This window comes from Aptenodytes patagonicus, chromosome 2, assembly GCF_965638725.1.
Source record: "Aptenodytes patagonicus chromosome 2, bAptPat1.pri.cur, whole genome shotgun sequence".
NCBI classification, from domain to species: domain Eukaryota; kingdom Metazoa; phylum Chordata; class Aves; order Sphenisciformes; family Spheniscidae; genus Aptenodytes; species Aptenodytes patagonicus.
Window position 1 is genome coordinate 78434738 of NC_134950.1, and position 24502 is coordinate 78459239.

The window sequence follows — 24502 nt, forward strand, 5'->3', positions numbered from 1 at the left end:
CGGAGTGAAATATGTAGCACTGATGTCATTTGGGATTTGGAGGCAATTTCATTATAAACCTTTTGTAAAATATTCTCAGACTTAGCCACGTACAGAAAAGACCAGTCAATTTCCTATAAAAAGTACTTCAATATAGCCACTCCGAGAGGGGTTTATTTTCCATATTCAAATGTTGGTGTCCTTTAGAGACTCTGCCTTGAAACTACCAGTCAGTTTTGCCTGACTTGTTTAATTGGTGCTCTGGAATATTATAAAATAGGAAGAAGTGTCTTCTTTCAGAGAGAGTGAAAATAATCATCTTGCAAAGTCTTGGTATTTTTGCTTTTCTATTACTTTTTTCAGGGTTTAAGTGTTAACTTTTGGTTGGGAAGGTTGTTTTAGTATTTGAAAGTAAGGTGCTTATAGGAAATGGTTATCTGTAGATGGAAGTGAAATTTTCCTGTTGGTTTATAATATGAAGTCACCTTTTTGGTTATTGTATCAGTTAAAATGGACAGAATAGAGTGAGGCTGTTAAAAGCTGCAGATGTGCAATCCAAGTAAGTCGCTTTTCACAAATTTTCATTGCTTTATTCACCAGGACTTTTATTGTGCATTTTGTATTACAAGTACTTAATATGTGAATCTGTGCCACTCAAGCTAGGTTTTAGTAGGTCTATTAGCATAACACCAAGCCTTAAAAATATTCTAGTTTATCAATGACATTTTTGAAATGTATATTCAGGATCCTTCAGTCAACCAGGGGGATTTGCAAAGAAAGTTCAGAACACCTCTTCTATCCATTACCAGACCACGCAAGCACTTACTGCAAAGAAGTTTAAACACCTAGGGTGAAATCTAGCCATGGTGTATAAAGGTGCAACTCAACTGGTTCATATACATTGATGTCCAGGCTTTATTTTAGTAATCCTTGTAGATAGTTTTTCATGGTTGCCAGATTAAGACCTGTGAAGTCCCCAGATGGAACAGACACCATCTTTTAAAAAAGCAGTAACATCACCAAGGAAGTGCAAGATGACGGCATTTTTATAGCTTCTAAGCGACCAGATGTTCCTGCAGAATAGGTATGCGTTCCATTGTTTAGCACAGCATATTGCAGGAGAAGGAATGAAGCTCTCACAAGACAACTAATGCTATTGCTTGTAACTTGGGTTAGTTGCGTATGGAATGAGCTACTGAAACACAAATATATCAAAGTGATCAAATATATCAAATAAACTACAGTAGAACAACTTAGGGTTTGTTCACAGTATCTACCCTAATTAAACCTGCTTTCAGATAACAGTTTCTTCCTTCTGTCCACAGGATATTTTCAGCACACAAATAGATTATTTATTGTTTTTATTGAGAGTATTCTGAATGTCTTTTACTATTTTTCATGTGCATAAGCTTACTGATCTTCAGCTATGTACTTTCCATACCTGAAGGCAAGTACTTTGTTAACCTTAGTACTCTCCTGACCATTAAAGTGAGAGGAGGGCTTTTTGTTTGTTTGAATAAGATGTTTTATGAGCATAGTCTAGATGTGGATGAGACTGGGAGTATGTACTGGCCTGTGCATTTATACATACACACTAAAATATTGGAAATTAGATTTTTACTTAGAATTTTACATTAAAACATTAAAACCCATAAAAAACCAGACACACAGAAAATCATAAAAGGTTTAGACTCTTGTCATTTAGAATGTCCCCATGTTGACATAATTATTGCTTACTTTGTGAAATATTTATAGGCCTAATATAATTATGTAGCAATCTCTCCCTTTTTGATTTCTGGTTTCTTCTTTTTCTGCCTCTATAAACCCCATCATTTGTAGAGGTGAGTGAATCTTACACATAGAGTGAAGCATGAAGCATAAACCAGCAAAAGCTTGTTGTTACCCACAGGCAAAATGTAGCTTATTCTTTCTAAAAGGGACACATTGGCTTCTGAAACTCAGTCCAGTTACACCACCTACTAGCTGGCAATAGTAAGGTATGCTTCTCAGTTTTACAATGTGCTGTAGTATATCTGTCAGTAATTGTGTATTGGATCCAGCTAAGGGCAGGGTGGTACAAGAGGGAAGCCTGAGTCTGGACCGGCTGGCTTGTCCCCACCAGTGGCTGCTGCTGCCACCACCGCAGCGTGGACAGACAGTGGCCAGCATCCACAAAGCCTCAGCAGGCCTGGGCACAGTGTCTAGGAAGCCACAGCTCTTCCCACACAGCTTTGTACTGCAGTAATTTCAAGGCAACTTCTGTTGACTGCAAACATTAACATTGCTTTAGCTAGTCTCACATTCTGGTGTGAGTGTCTATCACCATAAAAAGATCCTCTGTGTCTGTTTCTTGTCTGTTTTTAAATATGCAGTCGTGCAGTCATGCTGCCCGTTCCTGCTGAGCCTTACACTTAACTACTTGTAAGTACAGTACTGATATGGCTGTGAAAAAGCACTGAAAATGGCACAGGCTGTGCTCAGGAAACACGCCAGTTTAAACGCATTCAATTTGCCTTCACTTCTTGTGGAAATTTAATCCCTTAAATTTTAATTCTTAAATTTCTCAATTTGATTTCTTTCTTTTTTATACAGGGTGAAAAAAAGATCAGATTTAACAGGTGCCTTTAAATTAGAACCTCTTTACCTGCAGCATCACCATCAGGAGTCTGGTAATTTTATAATTAAATGAAATTATTATTATTATTTTGTTTGCACACTGATATTTAATGGAATAAAGGATTTAAGATGAAAACGGAAATTCTTGAAACTACCTAAGTTGTTTAGGAGCCTATTTCCATTTTCAAAGTGCCCCAGGGAGTTAAGCTTATTGAAGTGCGAACACATGTCTAGTGAGATTTTAGTTGCTTTAAAAAGCAATTGATGTAAAGCCATTTTATAAAGCTTTATATTAATATTTTTGTATTGGGATTTCCCCAGCTCCAGATTTACCACTGACTCTTTGTAGGAGTGTTGAGAAAATTCTTAATGATCTTATGGTAGTCAGGTAAACGTATTGGGTGCTGTGTATCGAGTCCCTTAACCTGCCTTCCCCAGCATATCTTTCTCCAGGATGATCTCAAGATCTGTTTTGTTTTTAGGGTTTCTAAAGTCTGTAACCTTTTTCCTTAGCTATGCATGCAAGCTCTGATTCAAATTTTCAAATACCCATGTCAGAAGCAAACGTTCCCTGAAACCGCAAAGAAGGGGTGAGCTGTGTTTGATATCTGTGCTCTATTTTGAATGATAGCTATCTGGGACATTATCCTGTTGCTCTCATGTTCTTACATTGACCGTAGAGAAGGAGGTAAGTGCAGGCTATCTGTCTTATACCAAATGCTCACGAAAGCTCTACACAAAATGCTCACAAAGAACTTACAAATCTTAGGCCCTGTACAAAGCTCCTTAATGGATTAGTGCTGCTCCTTGCGCATACCTAGCAACTGCAGAGTGGCATTTGCCATCCTGAAGCCTGTTTTTACACATTCGGTTAATAACTGATTAATTGTCAAGAAGGTCACAGCAGTGCAGTGTCAACATGTGGTGCAAGTTCCCGCATAACTCTCTCAAGAGGATGTTCTTACCATTACTCTTATCTCATATGTCTCCTGGAATTGCTGGTGTTGATATGTGTTCAGAAGTGTAGCCTGAGTACTTTTCTCTTCTCTCTGTTATGGCTATGAACTCATTGACATTTAAATTAGTACCACGCAGAATTCCACCATTCACTAAAAAGCCCTAGGAAAAACGGATTCCTGTACCTTAATCCTGAACTGGCAGAAATTTTGCATTTTATTCCTTTCCTACATTTCCAAGCAATGCAAATATAGAACAGTGCGATAACAGGAAAATGCAGTAACTCTGGAGCTGAGGTTCACCCTCCAAAGGCTAGACTTGTTAAGAAAAAATATATACTGGTTTTTTGTCGTTTTAAATGAAAAATACAAGTTATGGCAAATATACTTACATCACTAGCTTTTACTTAACATACATGAAAAATACATATCTTGAGGAGAAATAATAGAACCTTAACTAAAGTGCAAATATGTCCTTGTGACAACTGACAGTGCTGATACAAGAACCTTAGGTTTTCCCCAGGTTAAATAACACCAGAAGAAGGTCAAACCTCTCTTAAAACTAGGTGCTTTCAGTGAGGCCACCTAGTTGACCTGAAAACTTTATCTCCCCAGTTGGATAATAAGTTGTTCAGCCTCTGTCTTGCCTTCAGAAGTTGTGACAGTGTGTTATGCGATCTGGACATAATGATTCCAAATAGATCAGCTGATTACTAGCAGTCTAGTGATGCTAAGTTTTTCTGTGCTCTATTCCCATTTGATATCAATTTCCAAAGAGCTGGACAACACTTTTCAAATGCAAATGCCCCTAGTTAAACTGTTAAATCCAATCCACTTTTATGCCTTCAATAAAACCAGTCAAATTTGCAAAGGTGCTAGGCTGTTACAGTCCCTGTTGATCCCTGTGTGATTTATGGGATGTCAACACTCCTGGAAATAGGACTTGTCTAATGGAGGGTCTTATTTTCTGAGTATGTCTCAGGTCTGAGAATTCCCATCATGGTTTACAAGGCCAATGAAGTAGCATTTTTGAATTCGCTCATCTCTCACTCAAGAATTCAAATGAGCAGAAAAATACATCTATCTGTGAGCAATTACTCTTAATAACCATATGGCAATTATGTGTGCCCCCAAGGGGAAAGTCTTTATTTTGTCATTAATTATAATTTTATGTGATTTGCATCATCACACCAGGAAGATTATACTAGCTTGCCTGGCAACCCAGGATATAGGTCAAATCCTAATGGCAGTGTTAGAAGAATGCAGCTTTATACTCTATTGTGAACGCCACATATGCTCCCACAATGCAATTCCTCCCGGTTAAATACAGATGTAAGGCTAAGGCTTGTAATCAAGGACTAATCATTGATTGCATTCTGCTTCACAGCTTGTGAAAGGCGTTGTTGTGGACTATTAGACATAGCCTCTTACAGGAGCGTAGGATTATTTATCTATCACCAGTTGCTTCACTCTCTTTGCTACCAGTCTTGCAGCTATCAAACAAAAATGGCTGCTACAATGCAGAAGAATATGAATGTTATCAAATTACCTCATTACTGAGCTGAGACAACCATGTTCATTTCCTGAAGTCCAGGAACAGCTTAATAATGGTTGGTTGTTGTGTGGGGTTTTTTCATCTGGAAAATAACCTAGTAACAGGTTGAAGAACCAAATGACTGTATGTTGCAGGGAGGAAGGACCATGTTTTTTCTTATGTTTTGGCTGCGTAGATGAGAGAACATTGGCACAAGAGCTTGTAACACAGGAAATACAATCTTTTTACCCCCAGAAAATACAAAGGCTGAGGATTACATAAATGACGTAAACCGGTCAAATTCAGAAGCTACAGTTCTATATAGTACCTTGTGGTTCATAATTCCAGGAGCACTTAGACAGCACTTTCCCTTGGAATTTAAGTACATACTTTCCTATGAAGCTTATGCTCCACTGCCGAATAATAAAGCAGAATAAGAAAGCTAAGTAGATGCTTCCACATTTTCCTAAAGAAGTGCTTTATGTTTCAGGTCAGTTTAATTTCTGTCACTGGCTTACTTCAAGTAATCCAGCTTTATGTTACAGTTTCCTTTACTGTGAAGTCAGTGTAGTTACCTCATTCAAAGAAAAGGTAGATGCATCTTGACTCTGTGTGCTCATATAAAAGATAACTAATAATGCTCTCTACTTGCCTCCCTGGACTGCTTTGTGGCTTGGTCAATCTGTGTTTGTAAGGGGCTTTCACTACATCAAATGAAAGGCCACAAAAAAATGCAGAATACTATTCTCCAAACAGGAGGAGGTCAATTCTGAATCAAATTTTCAAGTCACTTATTAGACATGCTGAAGAATTAGCAAGAAATATATGGACGAGTATAAAAGGTAGTTAGAAGCAGAGAATGAGTGATGAAGTGAGTTTGGGGATTCTGCAAACTGTTTCAAACAAAATTCATAATTGCCATTTTATCTACTACTTTTCCTTACAAGAGGAAAATAAACACAGTATTTAGTCCATCATCTCTACAGGATCTGAAGTATAACAGAAAGGAAAATTGTGTTTCTTCTCCTGAAAATTCTTTTACTTGTTGGTGGTATATTCTGACTAGCTGAGGAATGAAGCTTACTACAAGCACCTTCATTTAGCATGCTGCCAAATATCCTACTAGGTATTTAGTGGTCCTGTTGACACTGATGATGCTGAAGTTTGTAGCAAACATGAAGGATAGCTAAGATACAGCTTTTTCAATAGTATTAGAATGATTGTAGGTTTTGGCTGTTGTGATGAAGCAATGTGAACATTTTTTCTTTAACTTCCAGGCCTTGTAACAGATTATCGGGTAAGTACAGCATCAATGTAATATTTAATACTATTACTTCTATACACTGGTATTTCCAGGACTTTTATTTTCTATTACTATCATAAACCTCAACACCTTATTTTTCTTTCCAGGAAGGATGCAGCTTGCTAAATTTTTGACATTCCTCAAGCTGAAACTTTAAACGCTATTTTTTTTGAAAAAAGTTGTTTAAAAGCAGAAATCATCTTGCATATATAATATCTCAAGGTTTAGGCAGTAGAAAGCAATGTCCTAAAGATTTTTTTTTCCTTAACATAGTGAATAATACATTTTTCTAGATGCACTTGTGTTTTAACCTTTAACCAATAGAAGCACTGTTGTTTTGAAATGGAAAATGGGCCTGTCATTGTAGATGCTAGCCCCACAACTGCAAGCAAGCCAGTGTACATGAGCTTCTAAGATAGTTATTTTTCCAAAGCCTTCAAGGAGAATTCAGGATGCACAAAGAAAATGTGATTTACCTTGTGACCCTTCCATTCTGACACCAATCTCCTTTTCCAATTTTCATTTGAAAATTTTGAGTATTAAACAGTGACACCAGGGCATTAATCAGAAATAAACATTTCTATTATCATTTGACCCACCTCTAGCAACTGCCTGTAGGATGTGACAATGTGGTACACTTCAAAATCATTGCAGAATGTACAATTTCTGCAGTATCACTGGAATGGTGACTTCTAACGTGGGTGCCCTCCCTTCTCCCTGGCTTGCAGCACTGGCAAATCCCCCTGGGGAGGAGGTTCCGCTCCCTGAAGCTCTGGTTCGTGCTGAGGATGTACGGAGTCACAGGACTGCAGGAGCACATCCGCAAGGTGACTGGAATTTGCTTTCTTGGGTAACGTGTGGTGGGACGGCAAGGGAAAATGAGCTTGCTACTTATCTACCCTCCATGACTTCTGTACACAACAGAAAGCACAGACAACAGGTTTTGGGTAGCTGGGTTCAGTAGTGGTACTGCTTGTTTGCCCCACGTAGTATCACAATTTCATATCACAGCAGGATCGAAACTGTCATCTGTTTTGTGTTAATCTTTAGAGAAGACAAGTCTAGGAATTTGGAATTTCTACAATGTGGGACCATAGTTCCCTCTGAAATTAATTTTTTTTTTTTTAAATTTTTTAGGGTAAAACGTTTATTCATGACTTCTTTATTTTATTAATGTGCATGCATTGATAGCATGTTTAGATTATGATTAAGGTTGTTGCGCTGCATTTATGATACAGTAACTTACTGGGCGTGTCTACCTCTGCTTTTTCTTTGTTTCCTGTTTAAAATCCACCTTTTTCTTAAAAAAGGATGTGTACAATTTACAGTTTGTTAACATTGTTATGAAGAAGTACTAAATTTATTCTTGATGTAAAAAGAAGAATTTTTTTAATCACTAAAGAACACACCTGGCACCAGTCTAAATTACATATATACTTCCTCTGTAGCAGTAAAGTCAAATTCAAGCATACCTTTAATCTTTATGACGTTTAGGGAAGCTTCTAGTGAGGGGAGGTCCATGACTTGGCTTTAAATATTTACAAAAATATCCATTAGCTAAGAGTCTGGCCTAGTATACCAAACTCTCTGCAGACACACATTCCTTTCTGTTGTGGTACTAAACAGTTTAATTCCTAAGAAAGGCTTTTTCCGCTGTTGTAAAATTGCAGCATGACTAAGTCTCTTTCGATTTGAAAAGGTTCTGGGATGGAGGGTACTCTCTTTGCTTCTTATTTTTATCACACTATAATTTTCAGCTGACTATACAGATATCTGAATTGGATTTTTATCCTTAGTGAGGCTTTCAGAAATAAATTTTGACAACAGTGGCAACCCTGATGTTCTGTCATCCTTGTGGCAATCTGATACATACCCTTCTGATGAAAAATTGACACAAGGTTTGTTATCACTTTACTAGGCTACCATTACGGTTTCTAGTGGGTTTCTCTCTCAGGTTAGATTTCTGGAGACTGCAATTATTTTAATATGATGCCAAGTTTTTAAGTAGGGCTAAATCTCTCACTGGGAAAATAGGGGGTTGGAAACCCCATATTAATTACATGGTCTTTTATCAGGCTGATTTCCACAGGTCAGTATTTACATTCAACAAGTTCCCTCTTTCCCTGTCTCCCAGACATTTCCCTGACTGTCCAGCCAAAAAGCACTTGTCTTCCTGTAATCATAGCTGAAGACCATTTTTTTATACTTCCTGTGATAACACAGTTCAGGAAGGCTAAGCAAATCAATCTTTTCTTAAAGATACCGACTCCAAAGTAAAACTCTAATATGTTCCCTTATTTGTAAAGGTAATTCAGACAGCTAGATTTCCAAGGGCTTGTTGAATTGAGTGTGTATGTTTAATATTTCATTTAGGACTAAAGCATTCCCTGGTGTACAGAGAAAAATAAGTTATGACCTTACGTTTGCAACTTTGAAAGGGCAAGAGGGGTAATTAAGTGCAGAATTTGGGTCACTGTATATATCTGTGTCATGGTTTAACCTCAGTTGGCAACTGAGCACCACGCAGCTGCTCACTCACTTCCCCCCCCGCGGTGGGATGGGAGAGAGAATTGGAAGAGCACAAGTGAGAAAACTCATGGGTTGAGATAAAAACAGTTTAATAATTGAAATAAAATGATGATGATGATGATGATGATAATAATAATAATATAATAATAATAATAATAATAATAATACACAAAGCAAGTGATGCACAGTGCAATTGCTCACCACCCGCCGACCGATGCCCAGCCAGTCCCCGAGCAGCGGCCCCCCCGGCCAGCTTTCCCCAGTTGATGTACTGAGCATGGTATGGAATGTCCCTTTGGCCAGTTTGGCTGTGCCCCCTCCCAGCTTCTTGTGCACCTCCAGCCTTCTCAGTCGGTAGAGCATGGGAAGCTGAAAAGTCCTTGGCTAGTGTAAGCACTACCTAGCAACAACTAAAACATCGGTGCGTTATCAACTTTGTTCTCATCCTAAATCCAAAACCCAGCACTGTACCAGCTACTAGGAAGGAAATTAACTCTATCCCTGCCGAAACCAGGACAATCTGTCAAACTGGAACCATTAAGTTAGTTTCTCCTCACCCCCACCTCCCCAGATGAGTGATGATTAAATTCAGTGGGTTCCAAAGCACCTTTAAAAAAAAGTCAATTCTATCTCCAGCATTCTCTGTTGAACTTACATTTCAAGAAATAATTGCACTTCATTTGCTCCCTCCTCTAGCAGTATTTAAGATATCTCTTGCGAGTTTGCAGACATGTTGGTAAAGTTATATAAGTAGCTGCAAAATAACATTTTAAAATGTGTTTCATATCTTGCCCGTTTTCGTCTCTTCTCGGGAATTATCCTTGGTTCCAGATTTATTGTGATGACTTTTCTTTTGGTAGTGTAGTAATGAAGTATGTAAACCGGCCTGACACCGGCTTCTATCTTCAAACCTATAGACAAGTTTCCAAACAAAAAGTAATTTGGAACTTAACGTCACGTGTTAACTTCACTTTAACATTGCTTGTCCCAGCGCTTGGCCTTGAAAAGTTGCTTTCTTTTAAACATGTAGCGTCTTGCAAATAACAGCTTTTCTATTCCCATTGCTGGCAAAGGCAGTCCTTGAAGAGAATAGCTGGTACTGTATCTTGTGCACTTGGGACTTCTGGCTGTGTTTTAAGTGAAGCCCCGTAGTTGCCAGAACTATTTCTGAAGCTGCATTTATTACAGCGGGTCGTAGAGTAGACATAGGTAGAATGAGAAGAGACCTAGAAACAGCGGCAGAAGCAGGTATTGCAGCCTTCAAGTGGAGAGCGGAGTGGCTGGAGCTGGGGAAGCGGGAAGAAGTTCTCTCCCTCTGTTGTGTTATTCAGGAGTTGCCCCAGGGAAGGGGCCAGGTAGACAGCGTCAGGCAGAAGAGCAGCGGTTTGAAACCGCTCCTTGGGCTGGAACCTGGGGAAGGGGATGCCTACGTTTGGGATGTAGCATGCAGTCGTACACCGCGTAGTTTTCATATGTCAACATACTTGTGTGTAGGGCATGTCATTCCTGTTCATGCTATACTATAGCAGCTAAGGCATGCCTGTTCAGATGCAGGGCTGGCCTTACTGAGTGATTTGGGACCCAGGGTTTTGATTCCTTTCTGAGTTTATACAAATCCCAATATAGAGGCTGTGATCATCTAGAAAAAAAAAGACACTTCAGCTCCTGAGTCATAGAAAACTGTAGGAAGATTTATCCAGTGTTTATAGACTTCTAGTTAGGCTTCTTTTGTGCAGCCAGGTGTTACTTATGAAGTGATTTGAGATTTTCAACAGTGATGAGCTTCTGACATAATATAGAGGGAAAAACCACTGTATAACCTTAAGAAGCCGCCCTGTTTGCTGTGCGATTAGCAAGCTTCTATATGGAAGACCAAAGACAGCTGCAACTATCTCTGCACAAACTTTTCTTTTTTTCTGGATGTAAACTGCCACAGAAAACTATTTGTCTCTTTCTTTCTTTTTTCTTTTTTCTTTTGTTTTTTTCTCTTTTATTAGTATGTTTTCAGAAAAAGATGGTTTTTATGTTTGCAGCCTTAAGGTCTGCATCAAAATTATGAGATAACCACTGCAACCTGGCATTTGCTTGTACTGAGGAAGGCATTTAGGAGCTAAAATATTCCTGGGACATGAGACTGTGTGACTTGGATTTAGATACAGTAACTTTTGTTTTCCAAACCTTCCAGTTATGCACTCCTTTCCCACACAACATGTAATATTAACCAACTGCAAAGTATAGGTTTTAAAGCAGTGGTAAAGGGGAGGACAGTCATTTCTGAAGGATGTGGGGAGAGAAAAATATAAATTTTGGAGGTAAGTCCCAAAGCCACAGAGGAGATGTACAAAGAGGGCAAAACCAGTAACAGTAATAGTCTTCTGGACCGATTCCAAACACTCAGAGTCAGTATAAATGTGAAACCCAAATGGCCCGTTTGTAAACTGCTTGACCATATATTACTCCTTTGTCAGTCTAAGTCCTCTCAAAGAGCTGAGGAGTAATTTGAGAAAGTTAGCAGTTAATGTTTTTGTGTGTGATCCCCACGAATATTTGGACTCAGATGAATCCTCCATAGGACCAGAAGAAATCAGTGTACCGCATCCTTCTTTCTTTGCCGAGGATAATGAATTCCATTAAAAATTAACAGCAGAGACCAAAAAACTGGAACTGTACAGAACAGCAATGCCAGAGATAGCATTTCAACTGGGGAGTGGCACAGTCCAAGTGGCTGTTGAGAAGACTCTTTTGACAGCATTTTCCTTCAGAGTGTAGTGGGATGTGAGCCAAGGCAGGCAGAGAGGTGAAACCTATAGGAGGAAAAGTATGAAGCGATCAAGGCTAGGCAGGTATGCTTATTCGCATATACACATTAATATACTCTGATGCTTCAGAGAAGCTCCCTTCAATCAAAAACTATTTTAGCTCTTGAAGGCTTTGCCCAAAAATAAAAATTCAGTTTAAACACCTCAATGCAGGAGCCTTTGTATTTATATTATTTATGTTTATATTTTATAGTTATATATACTTATATTCACATGTATACATACACAAATACAGATTTTTTTAAATAGGGACCACATCTTAATGCCTCACAGGTTTACGGCTCCCATTAGTGATTATGTAAGACATTTCCCTTAATCCTGAATAACCAAATGAATTGGATCCCTTTCTTTTTTCCCTTCTTACTGTAGAAGAGCAATGGTTATTTACCTGAGAGACAGTGATACACAAAAATTCCTTGCGAGCTTCTTTTCTTCAATCCGCTAAATTTCACTGTGAAGAGAAGGACTGGTATTCTGTTCCTATATACCAAGACTTTTCAGGCCACTAGCGCAGTCCATGTGATTCCCCTTTGGGAACCCACGTGATAAAGGGATTGTCCAAATGATACTGCTAGAAACAGTACGTGAGTTGGTTTGTGTACGTCTGCTCTTTTGTTAAATTATATAACAGCGTTAAATAAAATAATTTTTAAAGGTCAAATAGTATTTGAACGTCAGCTTTAAGTTAATGATGCTAGGGACACAGCATGACACAAATGTCAAAATGAAAAGCATTTGGAGGGTTAAAATATCCATAGGTCAGGCTTGGTATGTACACATTCAGCAGAAAACTGAGAACAGCCTGTCGGTTTTTACCTCTCCTCCTTTCCTACCCTTAGTTTCAGTGCCTGTGGTTCTCCAAACAGGACTTTATTTTCACAGTTTACCTGCCTGTCTTGAGAAATTGAAGCACTGTGAGTTACTGCCATGCCCGCATCCAGAGCGTGGGCACAGGTCTTGGGCTCGCTGCGAGGCACGTGTGATACATAAAAGCCCTTCGGTTTTACAGAGTTTGAACTTCCAGGCTTAGTAATGTTTAACTTTATTTGGTTTAATTATGTTTGGTTGCAACAATCTTGGTAAAAGCATCCAGGAGAATAGCTTATGGTTCAAAGGTGCAGGGCCTTGGGTAAGTGTGTTAAGCAAAGCTATTTACAGGTGAAATGTCAGGTAAAGCTCCGCTTTCTCGCCTTTCCAGTTCTGTATAATCTCAAACACTTGGTGCCCCCCTGTGGCTTTACAAATTATTGCTACTTGTTAAGACTCGCTAGGGATAAAAGTACTTGCATCCAGACATGAATTCAAAATACTTCCAGAATTTTGATTTGTGTTTTACTGAATATTCTCTATTTTTCCTTGCTTTTATTTCTTTCGAAGTCCCGAAAAAGTCTTTAGTGCAAAAAGTGGACATAAATACCTGCTATAAAAGGTACAGCATGGGTCCGGAGTTTTCTTGTACGAACTACTTGCAGTAAGCCAAGTCTTAAATTTTTGTTTTATTCAGTTCTTACCCACGTAAATTTTGATTAAATTCAGTTGGTGACTACATTCAGCGGAACAGTTGTGAAATTCTCATCTCATTGAATGTGATTTTTTTTATGGCTTTGATTTCCAAGACCTAGCATATGCCATGTGAAATTTTGCCGAGCTGTGTCAAAGACATCAGCTTGGTTAAGGCTATAGAACATGAGGATAGGAGGAGACAGTAGAAGATCATTACAACACGTGTGCATATTTCACACACGTTTTCCATGCACTTATGCATACGAGTATCTGTATGTATACGTATACCTCTGGTCAATTTTCATAGCTGTAAATTCATGCTATTTATATTAGCAGAACATTCAAATGCCTTGGACAGGATTGGGCATTTTATTGGTCTCTCTCCTGACTCAAAGAGCTTTCAGTCTAATTCTAGAGGGAGACGATAAAGGGACGTAACAAACAGCAGAGAGGAAGATTGGCTGGTTGCACGGGGTACCGGTATGCCCAATGTGAAGGTTTTGAATCAATGTTTTGATTCAATGTAAACAATGTTTTTATATTTTAAATAAACAAACGTCAGAAAGCTATGATTAAGATTGCAAAATGTGTTTTCCTTTCTTTTTCCCCCCTTTTCTGTAATTTCTGTTTTGCCTTGTTCTTGCCCTTTTGGAAGAAGTTCCTGTGAGATGAAACATTCCACATCTAACCCTGGCCCAAAGTGAAATGTTTCATTTTTGTTTGATATCTGTCCTTGAACTTGCAAAAAGGCAAAGTGCAAAGGAAGGAAAAGACATGGAGTTTCTACATGTCGTAGAATTTGCAATCACAAATACACAGAAGTTAAGGAACTTTTAAACATCATTTTAGATGTTGCTGATAATTTTTGGTGCAGACTGACTATTGCATGAAGACAAACTGTAATTCTAATAGCTGGTTGCTGCTGTCTTTTTTTTTTTTAGGGTAGTGAGCACTAAACTGATGATAGCCAGTGACAGGGGGACTGGATAAGGTACTGCAGGTACCAGATGAGGATACAGGTTCTTTTTTTCCAAGTGCTTTTGAATACATTTTCTGTTTGGGAGAAAGCGAAATGTGGTATGAGTATGCAAGCACCACTGACTGATGTTAAGACTTCCCAGCTGGTTGTTAGTATGCCTGTTGGTATTTTTCCCATTTGTTTGATTTTGGAAGAGCAGTGGTTTCCTATGCTTCAAAATAATTGCTCTGGCTTGGTGTCCAATGTCACTCTTTTTTCCCCAGTAACTTCTAAACAGGTTGGCTGAGATGTGCTATCCATTTGCTTGATTATACTGCCATCACCTTTCTTTTCAACTGAACCTGAGCACCCAGGTCAGAAGAGTGAGCAAGTTCTCGCCTTCTTCACAGTTATTCTCATATGAAGTGAACTAGTCTAAAAAGTGTATCTTTCCAGCTTGTTTTGCACTGGAATTGTGATCATTTTCTCTCTCTGTATCTGTGCATCTCCCCCTTTCCCCACAATAACTTTTGGACTCTAGCCATTCCCAGCCAAAACTGACAGTGGTAGAAAACCTAAAGAAGAATTATTACAATTATTTACTATTAATATAGTATCATGGCAGTTATAAAACTGCCGAAATGTTTCATTAAGAAACAGACTAGTACTGCCTAATATAGACTGAGCTACTAGTATAGTAACGGCTCAATATGGTCTCTGGAAGTCATCAACGGGATGTAAGTTAACATAAACAGATGGCGATATGTGAATATTATCACATATCAGAAGAGGGAACAGAGAAAAGAATTTAGGGATGGAAACAATTTAGCACATCTTTTCTCCCGATGAATCAAATTTATACAATGTAGATACTATCTTTCTCTTCTCAGCATGTCAGGCTGTCGCATCAATTTGAACATTTGGTCCTTCAGGATGAAAGATTTGAGACCTGCGCTGAGGTTGTCCTGGGACTAGTCTGTTTTCGGCTGAAGGTAAGGCAGCTAAGACCTCCTATTTCTTCTGTCATGTTTTATAGTAATACAATAACCTGCAATTGAATATAGTCTTTGTAGCTAATATACTTAATTATTTTTTAAGGAAAGTAAGGGGAGTTCATGTAGATCAAAGCAGATTAAAGAAAGAAGCTTAAGAAAATTTTGTTAAAAATTAATCAAATGCTTAAGAGAAATTCAGGCATATTAGGGTATGGAAATACATAGTCAAGGCAAACAAATGGTCTACCCAGTCATACAAAATGACTGTTATATTCTATGCTTGATGGGCTCTGATGAAGATGATTGTTTTAATATATTTCCCTAGACATTTGTATATGATGTGTTAGTGTATATGCGTGTATTAGATGTTTCTTGTCAAGTTAATTTTATATGTGTGTATATTTAATATACAATTGTGTGTGTGTATATATATATAATGACTATCATGGATGAAGATTAGAGTAGCAAACACTTTTTTGCTCTTTTCCTTAAAGAATACATTTTCATTTATAAAATCGTACAGTCAGACTGGGCAAATTGGAGCAAGATATGAGTAAGAACAGGTTGCATAGAAGGCCAGCTTCCCAACTGCCCTTGGCCCCGGTCTGCTTTTTTTTGCTGAACATGACCCTTTTCCCCCCCTTAGCCTTTCATTCCCCAAAATCTGTGTAAGTGCCGGGTTCATTGACGTAGAGACCTTGCCTGACAGAAAGCAGAAAACTCACTGCACTCAGAGCATAAGAGCTGCAGTAGCTGGGAGGTTCACTTGTTTAATGAGACATTAAAAGGGGATCAATGTCTTGTTTTAGGTAAAAAATGCATTTAATAGAGGAGCTTGCAACTAAAGTCTCTGTAAAGGGCTGGATTGTGACACTGAATGTGAACACCTAGCAATAATGGTAATAACAGCACTGGTGTTTTCTAGTTCACATGATACCTAAATGAGCTTTTAGCTTTCCTGAAGGCTCACAAGCACATCTTTTCTCCTTTTGGGTAGGGTGGTATTACTACTTTTCACAAATTCTCTTCTCATTCAGTTGCCCCACTTACCTTAGTTTGATGCAATTGGCTGAAGGAGCTAACAAATCTTTAACAATAAGGTAATGGTGAATTCATCTGGAATAGGAAAATGGTTTTGTGTGGATTTATGTTGTTTAAAATAAAATTTAAAAAAAAGGATCTGTTGCTAGGAAATCAGACAGATTACAGAATGTGGAGTTTTTCCAGTAAGTGGAAACATGAATATAATTTCTTTCCTAACAAGAACTTTTAAAAGATGTTGAGGAATAGGTTCTGTGGCTTTTATTGCTCAATAACAAGATGTTGGTTGTAGTCTGCTCTCTCACATGGAACAAGCAAACACAAATTTTGCAGATCCAGAGACAGCTGTTAGTCAGTGCTCTACATTTACTTTAAAGGAACAGTCCTGGTGAAATAGAGCATAGCAACACAGGAATTGTCACTTTTGATCAGACCAGTGATTCACCTACATCTGTTCTCCTGTCCCTGATGATCCAGAGGAATAAATCAGATCTACAGGGAAAGACAATTTTACAATAGGATGTAAATATTGGACACCTAGCTAAGAAACTTTTGGACAAGTTGTAGACTAAAGGCGTGATTCTGCTGAAAACCAATGTCGAAACAGCAGCGTTTTCATCACTTGCCTTCCCTGTCCAAAAAAAGAAAACAAAACTAACAAGCATTTAAATGAAGAGCGTTTTATAGTTATTCTTGCAGCTTTATTTGTTTTTTAAATCACTCTTTCAAAAATCTTCCCATGATTTCTGTAATTTGTATTAAAATGCATCTTAGAAGTAGGATACTTGTAACTTTTATGTAGTTACAGTAGGACTAAGGGACAGGGGACTTGAACTGTAATGCTGCACAGCTGTAAAAGTATGATTTTTTTTTTCCTCCTTTGTTCTTGAGAAATCCTTTTTAATTTTTTTCCTTAGCTGTAACTTTTAATTTTTTGCCTTTCACATTGTTGAGCAGATGGACTAATAATCTATGACTTTCATATTATTACTATTTCATCAAATGTGGCATGCCAAAGGGTTAATTTTTGGTCTCCTTGTCATGTCTGCAGATTAATATAAGTCAAGCTAGTCATTTCTCCAAGGGGGTAGGAATACTGTCTTATTGAAGCTGACAGACTCAATCAGAGCTGGCTGCTGGCTTCTCAAAGCTCTGGGAGAGGATTAGGCACCACTAACTTCAATTTGATGTGATGCCTGAGTGTCACAGCAGCCCCTAGGTGCAGCTGTGAGAGTAGAACAGAAGAAAGATATATAAATCTTTCTCCTCCCTCCCGTCACCCCTGCCAAGGGCATTAACTTAACATCATATAACCGCTTGTATTGCCTAAAAGTTAGTGCTATGCATTTCGTATTAGAGGCAAGGATCATCATGTTAATGATGGATTACCTTTGATAAGAAAGCAGTATATTGTTGTGATCAGTGACTGACCCATAATGGGTGGGGACTTGCAAAACACCAAAGCTGGTCCTTTTCTTAGTTAGGAGCGTTGAAGTTGCATAAATATCTCCTACAAGACTAAGGCTAAGCCATGAATTTCAGGCTGTCATCCAAATTCCCTAACAACTTGCGCTAAGTCAGAACAAGGTTCAGCTCTAACTCTAATATGATTCAAAGCCATAAGAATAATACATTTATCCTCAGTGCTAATGGGAAACTGTGTCTCCCTTATGCTTTGTTTTTATATGGAAAAGGCTAAGCAGGCAAGTCACAACTGCGCAGATTTGAGAGAACGTGTCTTCTGATATGGATGTTTTCAAGACGACCTATGCCGCTACAGTAACAAAACCGCTGCTGAACAGACGGGTTTGTCCATTTGTGACTCTTCTACCGCAGTCAGTGTTCAGTAAGGGAACGCTGCGGTAAAAGTGCAGATACTCCTAGCATCTCTCGCAATTCTGTGTTACCAGCAGTGTAATAGAAAGAGTAAAGGCTAAAGTAGCTGAGATAGTTCCCCAAAAAATAAAATTATAGCTCTCAAGATCAACATGGTATATCCTAAGCTATTACAGCAAACTGCCCAGCAAAGCTGAAGCCATCTCTTGGTCTGCTGTTATAAAAGTTAGACAGATGGGTTCCTTTAATTTGGGTAACAAAGACTGTCAAAGATAGGCAGCTAGCACTTCATCCTGTGTGGCTAAATCAGACAAAAATCCCAAGATTTTTGGGATCCCTTCTTTCATTGTTTTCATTTAAAGCAATTTACTACCGTTTTTGAAAATCTGATGACATCTTTTGTTTTATTCTCAAATGCTGATGGACATGAACTAGGAAAACCGTTGATGCAATATTAGCTGAACCTGCAAAAGAAGCAGTACTTCTCCGTGCAGTCCTATTTCTTTTGAGAGCTGATATTAAGAGCGTACAGCTGCTCTAAGGGAAATCCTCACATTCACTATTTAAGCACAAGGAGAACGAAGTACACTAGAAGGGGATAAAATTAAATACTGCATGCATGTAGAGTCCCCCTGACCTTCTGCAAGATATCTAACATTTATATCTTTGTTTCCCAGAACGCAGAAGACTCTTCACTTCCAGTGGGAGGGTCAGTTTACCGCATTTTTAAAATCCCCCTCCCCAAACCCACTCTGTAGGGTTCTGTGGTGGACACTTCCTATAGAACTTGAGGCAAATACTTTTTTAGGGTTACTACTGATAGTATGAAACTTACTTATGCCAGGGATACATTACCTTAACTATTTCGTAAGCAAGGGTAAGATTTCCATCTTCATATTCAAGAGACTCTCTCACAGCAGCCATGCTTAAGTGAAGACTGGAAGGTTTGTTTTACCGATGTTAGTATAGTTCATTGCAAACATCCTCCCACGTTTGCTTGATTAGATCTAAGAAAAGTGTAATGAAATGGATGCAATAATGAATGTTTTTACATGAAGCTACATAGCTCACGACCTTAGGTCACAAAAAAGCAGTCAGCTATCACAAATGGCCCAGTGTGAACACTCCTTCTAAACCCCAGTTAATCCATAAATCTCTTTGTGGCTGAAAAATTATCTCTTGTGCTGTCATCTTTTTGTAATCCTTTGATGGCAAAGCGCTGAGAGATGAGAAAGTGGCTGCGTGTTACTGGTGGTACTTGGGCTTGGCTGCTTGGTGGGATTTACATATTCCAAACTTGCTTCTGAAATTCATCACCGTATCCATTGAATTACAATGATTTCAGGGCTCAAATGAACTAAATAAGGCGCTTCTTAAAAGCATAACTGAGGCCAAGAAGATTCATCTGGTCCCGTGCCACCTGCGAGAGAAGTTTGTGCTACGTTTTGCTATTTGTTCCCGCACAGTGGAATCCACCCACATCAAGTTTGCCTGGCAGCACATCTCACAGCTAGCAACTGATCTTCTGAAAACATGGGAGCAAAAGCACCACCAGCAGTAACAGCAGTGAAGTAGCAGTGGGGAGGAGGTAATTAACTGGCTTTCTCTGTGTTGCCAAGTTTTATTTTAGGGGCAGGTGGGACAGTCAAATTATGAAGGAAAAAAATACAAAACCTGTTGTTATATAGCCCAGCTGCAGTAGCAAAATCCTTGCCAGCAAGTTGTGTTGTAACCTTAGTCATTCCTTCTCTGTACTATAGTTTCATCTTGCCATGGCTCATAGCTATGGGGGCTCGAGCTCTCATTTCTTACCAGTTTGCAATCAAGAGCATTTATTGAACCAGGCAATGGAAATGGAAGGGTTAGTGCTCCCTCCGTTGTCCCCATTAACCTCTAGCACACCCACTCCCTTCTTCACAGATGAAACTGTGAGGTGTTATAACCAATTAATTTCACATGACTATGACTTCAGAAGGAATCCAAGTTGGGGGAAGTTCAGTAACCTGGTTATAACACTGTTCAGGTCCTACCTAAACAGGCACGCACAAATGTTGTTGTCATGATTTCGGGACTATCATGTCATGACATGTTTGCTGCAGTAATTTTGTAAACGAAGTTAGGACCTCAAGACTTCATTCATTATATTGCCAGATCAGGGGGGAGTGAGCACTAAATCAACGCTAACCGTCCCTATGGCAGGTTCTCTACTTTCTTCTAAAGGGTTTGCTTTTAAAACAGCCATTTTGTCAAATCTCAGCAAATAGGTTATGCTGGCTATTCATTTTCACTTTGATCATTCATAATGAGGCCTCTTAAAAGCTCCTTCTTAAGAGTTTTGTCAAAAGCCATGTGCTACGTGGTATTCTGTATTTTTAACCAAGTTATTATAAGCAGTGATTACTTGAAAATAATCCATAAGCTATGTTCTGTGAAATAGAGTTGTGATTTCTTTTTATGGCTACCATTCTGCTTACTTCATTGTGTAATAAATCTTTGACAAAATGTGCTAAGAAATGTGATGGCAAAAATGTTACTCTTCATTTCTCAAATCAGCTAACAAACAAGATAACAAATTACAATAAAAGTAGAAATGAAGAGAACTAACCCCCAAAATATGCTGTGGTGCCCCCATCCGTGGTTTTCTTCCATTAACAGTGATGCATGGAATATGAAAATATTGGGAAACAATTAACCCTTAGAGAAAGTCAGACAATGTGTACTTGACACAAACCATTGATACATCATCCTGTCGAAGGCAGGAAAAGAGGTGAAATGAAAGTCAGAAACAGTATCTGACTGTAATAAGCACTTCTGCCATTTTGAAATCATAAATTCCAAACAGTTATTTCTATGTAAATAAGAACAAAATAAATAGCTACGCCAAGAAAAATAATCTGTAGGAGTCATTTCTACAGCGCATTTGTTTTAATCTTTTCCTTCTGCTGCTCATATTAACTTCTAAAGCATCTTGAACAACTGGCACAATTATTCAGCTTTCTTCCTCCGTCCCTTGCAAGTATACTTCCTACATTTGGGAAGTTGCAAGTAGACCGTGAAACATGCACCGGGACAGTTAATTTGGCACACAGTCTGCTCCTACCCACTGTCTTTCCAGAAGGGATGAAAGAAGCTGACTATGGACCAGGTGGATTTTTCTGGCGATTCCTAATCACCGCACTTCCGCAGTGCAAACTGGGGAAGGGTTAGTATTAATGTGTGTGCAGGTGGTATGTAAGAGATGTGCACAAATCCCGACACTTAGGAAAAACTGACCAAGTTCTGCATTTCCAGCAGGTCAAGCTATGCGACTAGGGGAGGCGATGGCATACCGCCCTTCTGTAAGGCTAGCCAGAGGCTACGTTATCCACCCAGATGGAAAAGCTGATTACTATTTCTCTAAGGAATTGATTTCACAGGTAACAGATGAAGCAAGGGATGATAAATTAATCTGACAAAACCAAGTAATACTCAAGCAGGTGACTGAGCCATTCCACAAGAGACTACTCTCAGCTACAGTATCAGAAATTTTGATAGCATCGTTCTCTTTAGCAGAACCAATATGAAATGAGGTTTGTCTGTAGTAGCACAATGCAATAGATGGTAGACTGCTGACAGCAGAAAATGCTGGCAGTTGATTCCTTTCTCTGTTATTAATTTACTTAAAACAACACTATTCAGTTCTCATGACTTGGGAAACAATGTTCATCCATAGCAAATATGGTCCACACTGATACAATTTTACAGCTTTTACATTATGAAAACACTAGAGGCCAGAGAAGAATTGCACCTTCTCGATGAGACAGACCAGTATTTTGTATGTGAAATATATAACCAGGTCTGTCCAGGGAAAAAAAAAAAAAAGAGATCCTATTCTGATCAAAACTGTCATAGAGTAAATCCGGGATAATTCCACTGAAATGAAATGGAGTTGCTTTGGGCTTATGTGGCTATAACTGAAATTAAAATCTAACTAGCAAGTATTGGAAAAGAAATGCATAAGGTAAGGCAACACTAGACTGAACGTAAGAGGATTTTGGTGGAAACCCTCTCCACGGAAACCAGAGCAGAGCTGGATGATGCACACCTGTTTGAGCCTCAAACTGCTGTAGAACAGGGACGCGGGCAGGATGCACATCCAAACCCAGGAGAGGTGAATGTTCCCAACAGCCCAGAATTAGACATAGGTCCCTCTAGACATTTGTGGGAAAATGTTGCCAAAACAGACATTCGGTTAAACATTTTTCAGCATACGGGTATCAGTTTTAGAAGAGGCTGTTGTCCAGATACCAAAACTCCTTTTGGCGAAGAATTTAGGATAAGGGTTAATTTAAAATGTTATAAATGTGGTAAAAGCTACTTTGTTTTTGTTTTTAAAGAAGTGACATAAGTAAATCTTCTAATAAACAGCAGTGACAGGACCCACGGAATTACATTTCCCTGGGGCCAGCCCAATACAGAAATCTGAAATTCACAGTTCTAGTTTTTCTGAAATTCTGGGATGATTTGAATATGTAACTGGTGAAGGCCGCCTCAGTATGCAGTCTCTCGTACCCTCCTTTCCCCACGTGATAATTCCTTCGTAGAGTATCAATGATAGGTCATCTGAAAACGAAATCTGGACTATGTAACAACTCAAGAACAAAAGCGTTGAACATTTTCGAAAGAAGAACGTAACTGCTGTTTCCATTCTGTAGCTTTGCAATGTATCTGTAAGTGAGAAATACTGTATTTATGAAGTTAATACGTGAACCTGGGTTTACTGTGCCTTGTGTGCAAAAGCTAATCCAATCTGTGCCAATTAATACCGTTTGATGTTAAAAATAATTACAAAATTGCAGAATTGTGCTTTAGTAGAATGTCTACATCTCAAGGGAGACAGTGCGGCTACTGGAGAAGGGGGGAAAAAAGTAACTTTTTGGTAACCATACGTATTTTTTTTTAAACCAGTAGAGTGCTAGTACAATACTTACATTCTTAATAATAATGACAGATTATAAATGTATTTTATTACTGATGGTGAAATATTGAAAAGATATGTAATTATGAGAGTATTGCTAATATATTTTACTCTGAACTGCGTTACCCTTCTTAAATTTCTAATTTTCTCTTGCCTTTACATGTAAGATTCTGCTCATGGTTGTTGGTTTTTTTGTTGTTGTTGTTGCCTCCTGTAAGGACACCGTATGTGATGAGTAGTACTCACATTGCAGTTGCCTTACAACAGCAGTCTAAACCTTGAGACATGTGTAAACTTGAATTGCTCAAATACAGGAGCAAATGAGAAATAAAGCTGGGAACCCTGAAGACCAGGGCGGTGGGCGCAGATTAAATAATAATAATATCTACATAGCAGATGTAGAGTCTGTATGAGCTAAATGGAAAAATGATGAGACGTTTAGTGCTTTTTTTTTTTTATAATTTGTGAGCTCTCGAGTTCCTTTAAAATCTGTATCCAAAGCCTATTAAACAGACATGTAGGTTTTCATTGGCAGCATTAATAAATGGAAACAGAACTATTACTATTGTCTGTCTTTGCTATTAACCAAGCGTCTCCCATTTTATTCACGCCGCATGTGCTGTAAGGGGTCCAGCTTCCCCACTCAGGTCACATCAGTGCTCTGCTTTTCACCATCGGTGACTTTTTCTCAATGTGTTCCTCGACCAAATTACTTTGCAAGTGAGAGTTCCTGCGGGAAGTTTCCTCCTCAGCGACACGAGTCTGAAAAATGCCTGGCCATAACTGGGGTCGATGCCGACCCTTCCGTAAAGTTCTGCATGGTCCTGCAGCTGTATCTGCCGCCGGAGCCCGCTGCCCAGCTTCGGCTTTGGTTTGGAGCTCAGGCGCAATCAGGTAGGACAAGGCAGCGGCCCGTTTCATTAGCCCTGCCTCGCTGCAGCCCGTGTTCCTGGGGGGAGCTTGCAGCTGCAGGCTCCTTCGCTCCCTGCCCCTGTGCAGCCCAAGGGACATCAGGCAGGCGCGCCTTGGGGGAAGTTTGACGGCAGCAGCGTTACAAACTATAAATGTCAGCCCAATTTGGTCTTAGATGATAGCTTGCATAGTAGTGTAGACAGTTTAATATGCTGTCTGCTCTAATGGTATAACAAGCCTGATGTATAACAAAAACCTGACAGTAACTGTAGGAAATGTTTCTTGTGGGAAATTAAATGTTCACCCACACAGAAGCGACTATGTTAATACCAGAGGCGTAACTGCAGCACAGTGTGCTGATTTGAACGTGGGTTGGTGTGATCCAACTAGGGACTCCATGACCAGGTAGATCTACCTGGGCCACCATCTTCTGCCCTGTAAGGAATGACGCTGCTCATCCCGTCCCCCTGCCAGAGAGTCCAGCTACTGCCGCTGAGGCCTTTAGCAGAGCCGTTCTCCCAAAAAAGCCTGTTCAGCAGCTGTTCTTTCCGGGGATGGCAGACA

General features: G+C 39.1%; 1 protein-coding gene across 3 annotated transcripts in view; it reads left to right on the top strand.

Annotated features, from left to right (window-relative positions):
- DDC (dopa decarboxylase) overlaps window positions 1–23581 on the top strand; it is a 78307-nt gene extending 54726 nt beyond the window's left edge. For all 3 annotated transcript variants that reach the window (XM_076330282.1, XM_076330281.1, XM_076330283.1), the window contains 5 exons: window positions 2572–2648; window positions 6363–6382; window positions 7117–7215; window positions 15088–15189; window positions 19415–23581. In XM_076330282.1, coding sequence (XP_076186397.1) covers window positions 2572–2648; window positions 6363–6382; window positions 7117–7215; window positions 15088–15189; window positions 19415–19630 — 514 coding nt within the window. In that variant the 3' untranslated portion in view covers window positions 19631–23581. The remainder of the gene's footprint in view (window positions 1–2571; window positions 2649–6362; window positions 6383–7116; window positions 7216–15087; window positions 15190–19414) is intronic.
- The last annotated feature ends 921 nt before the right edge of the window (window positions 23582–24502 follow it).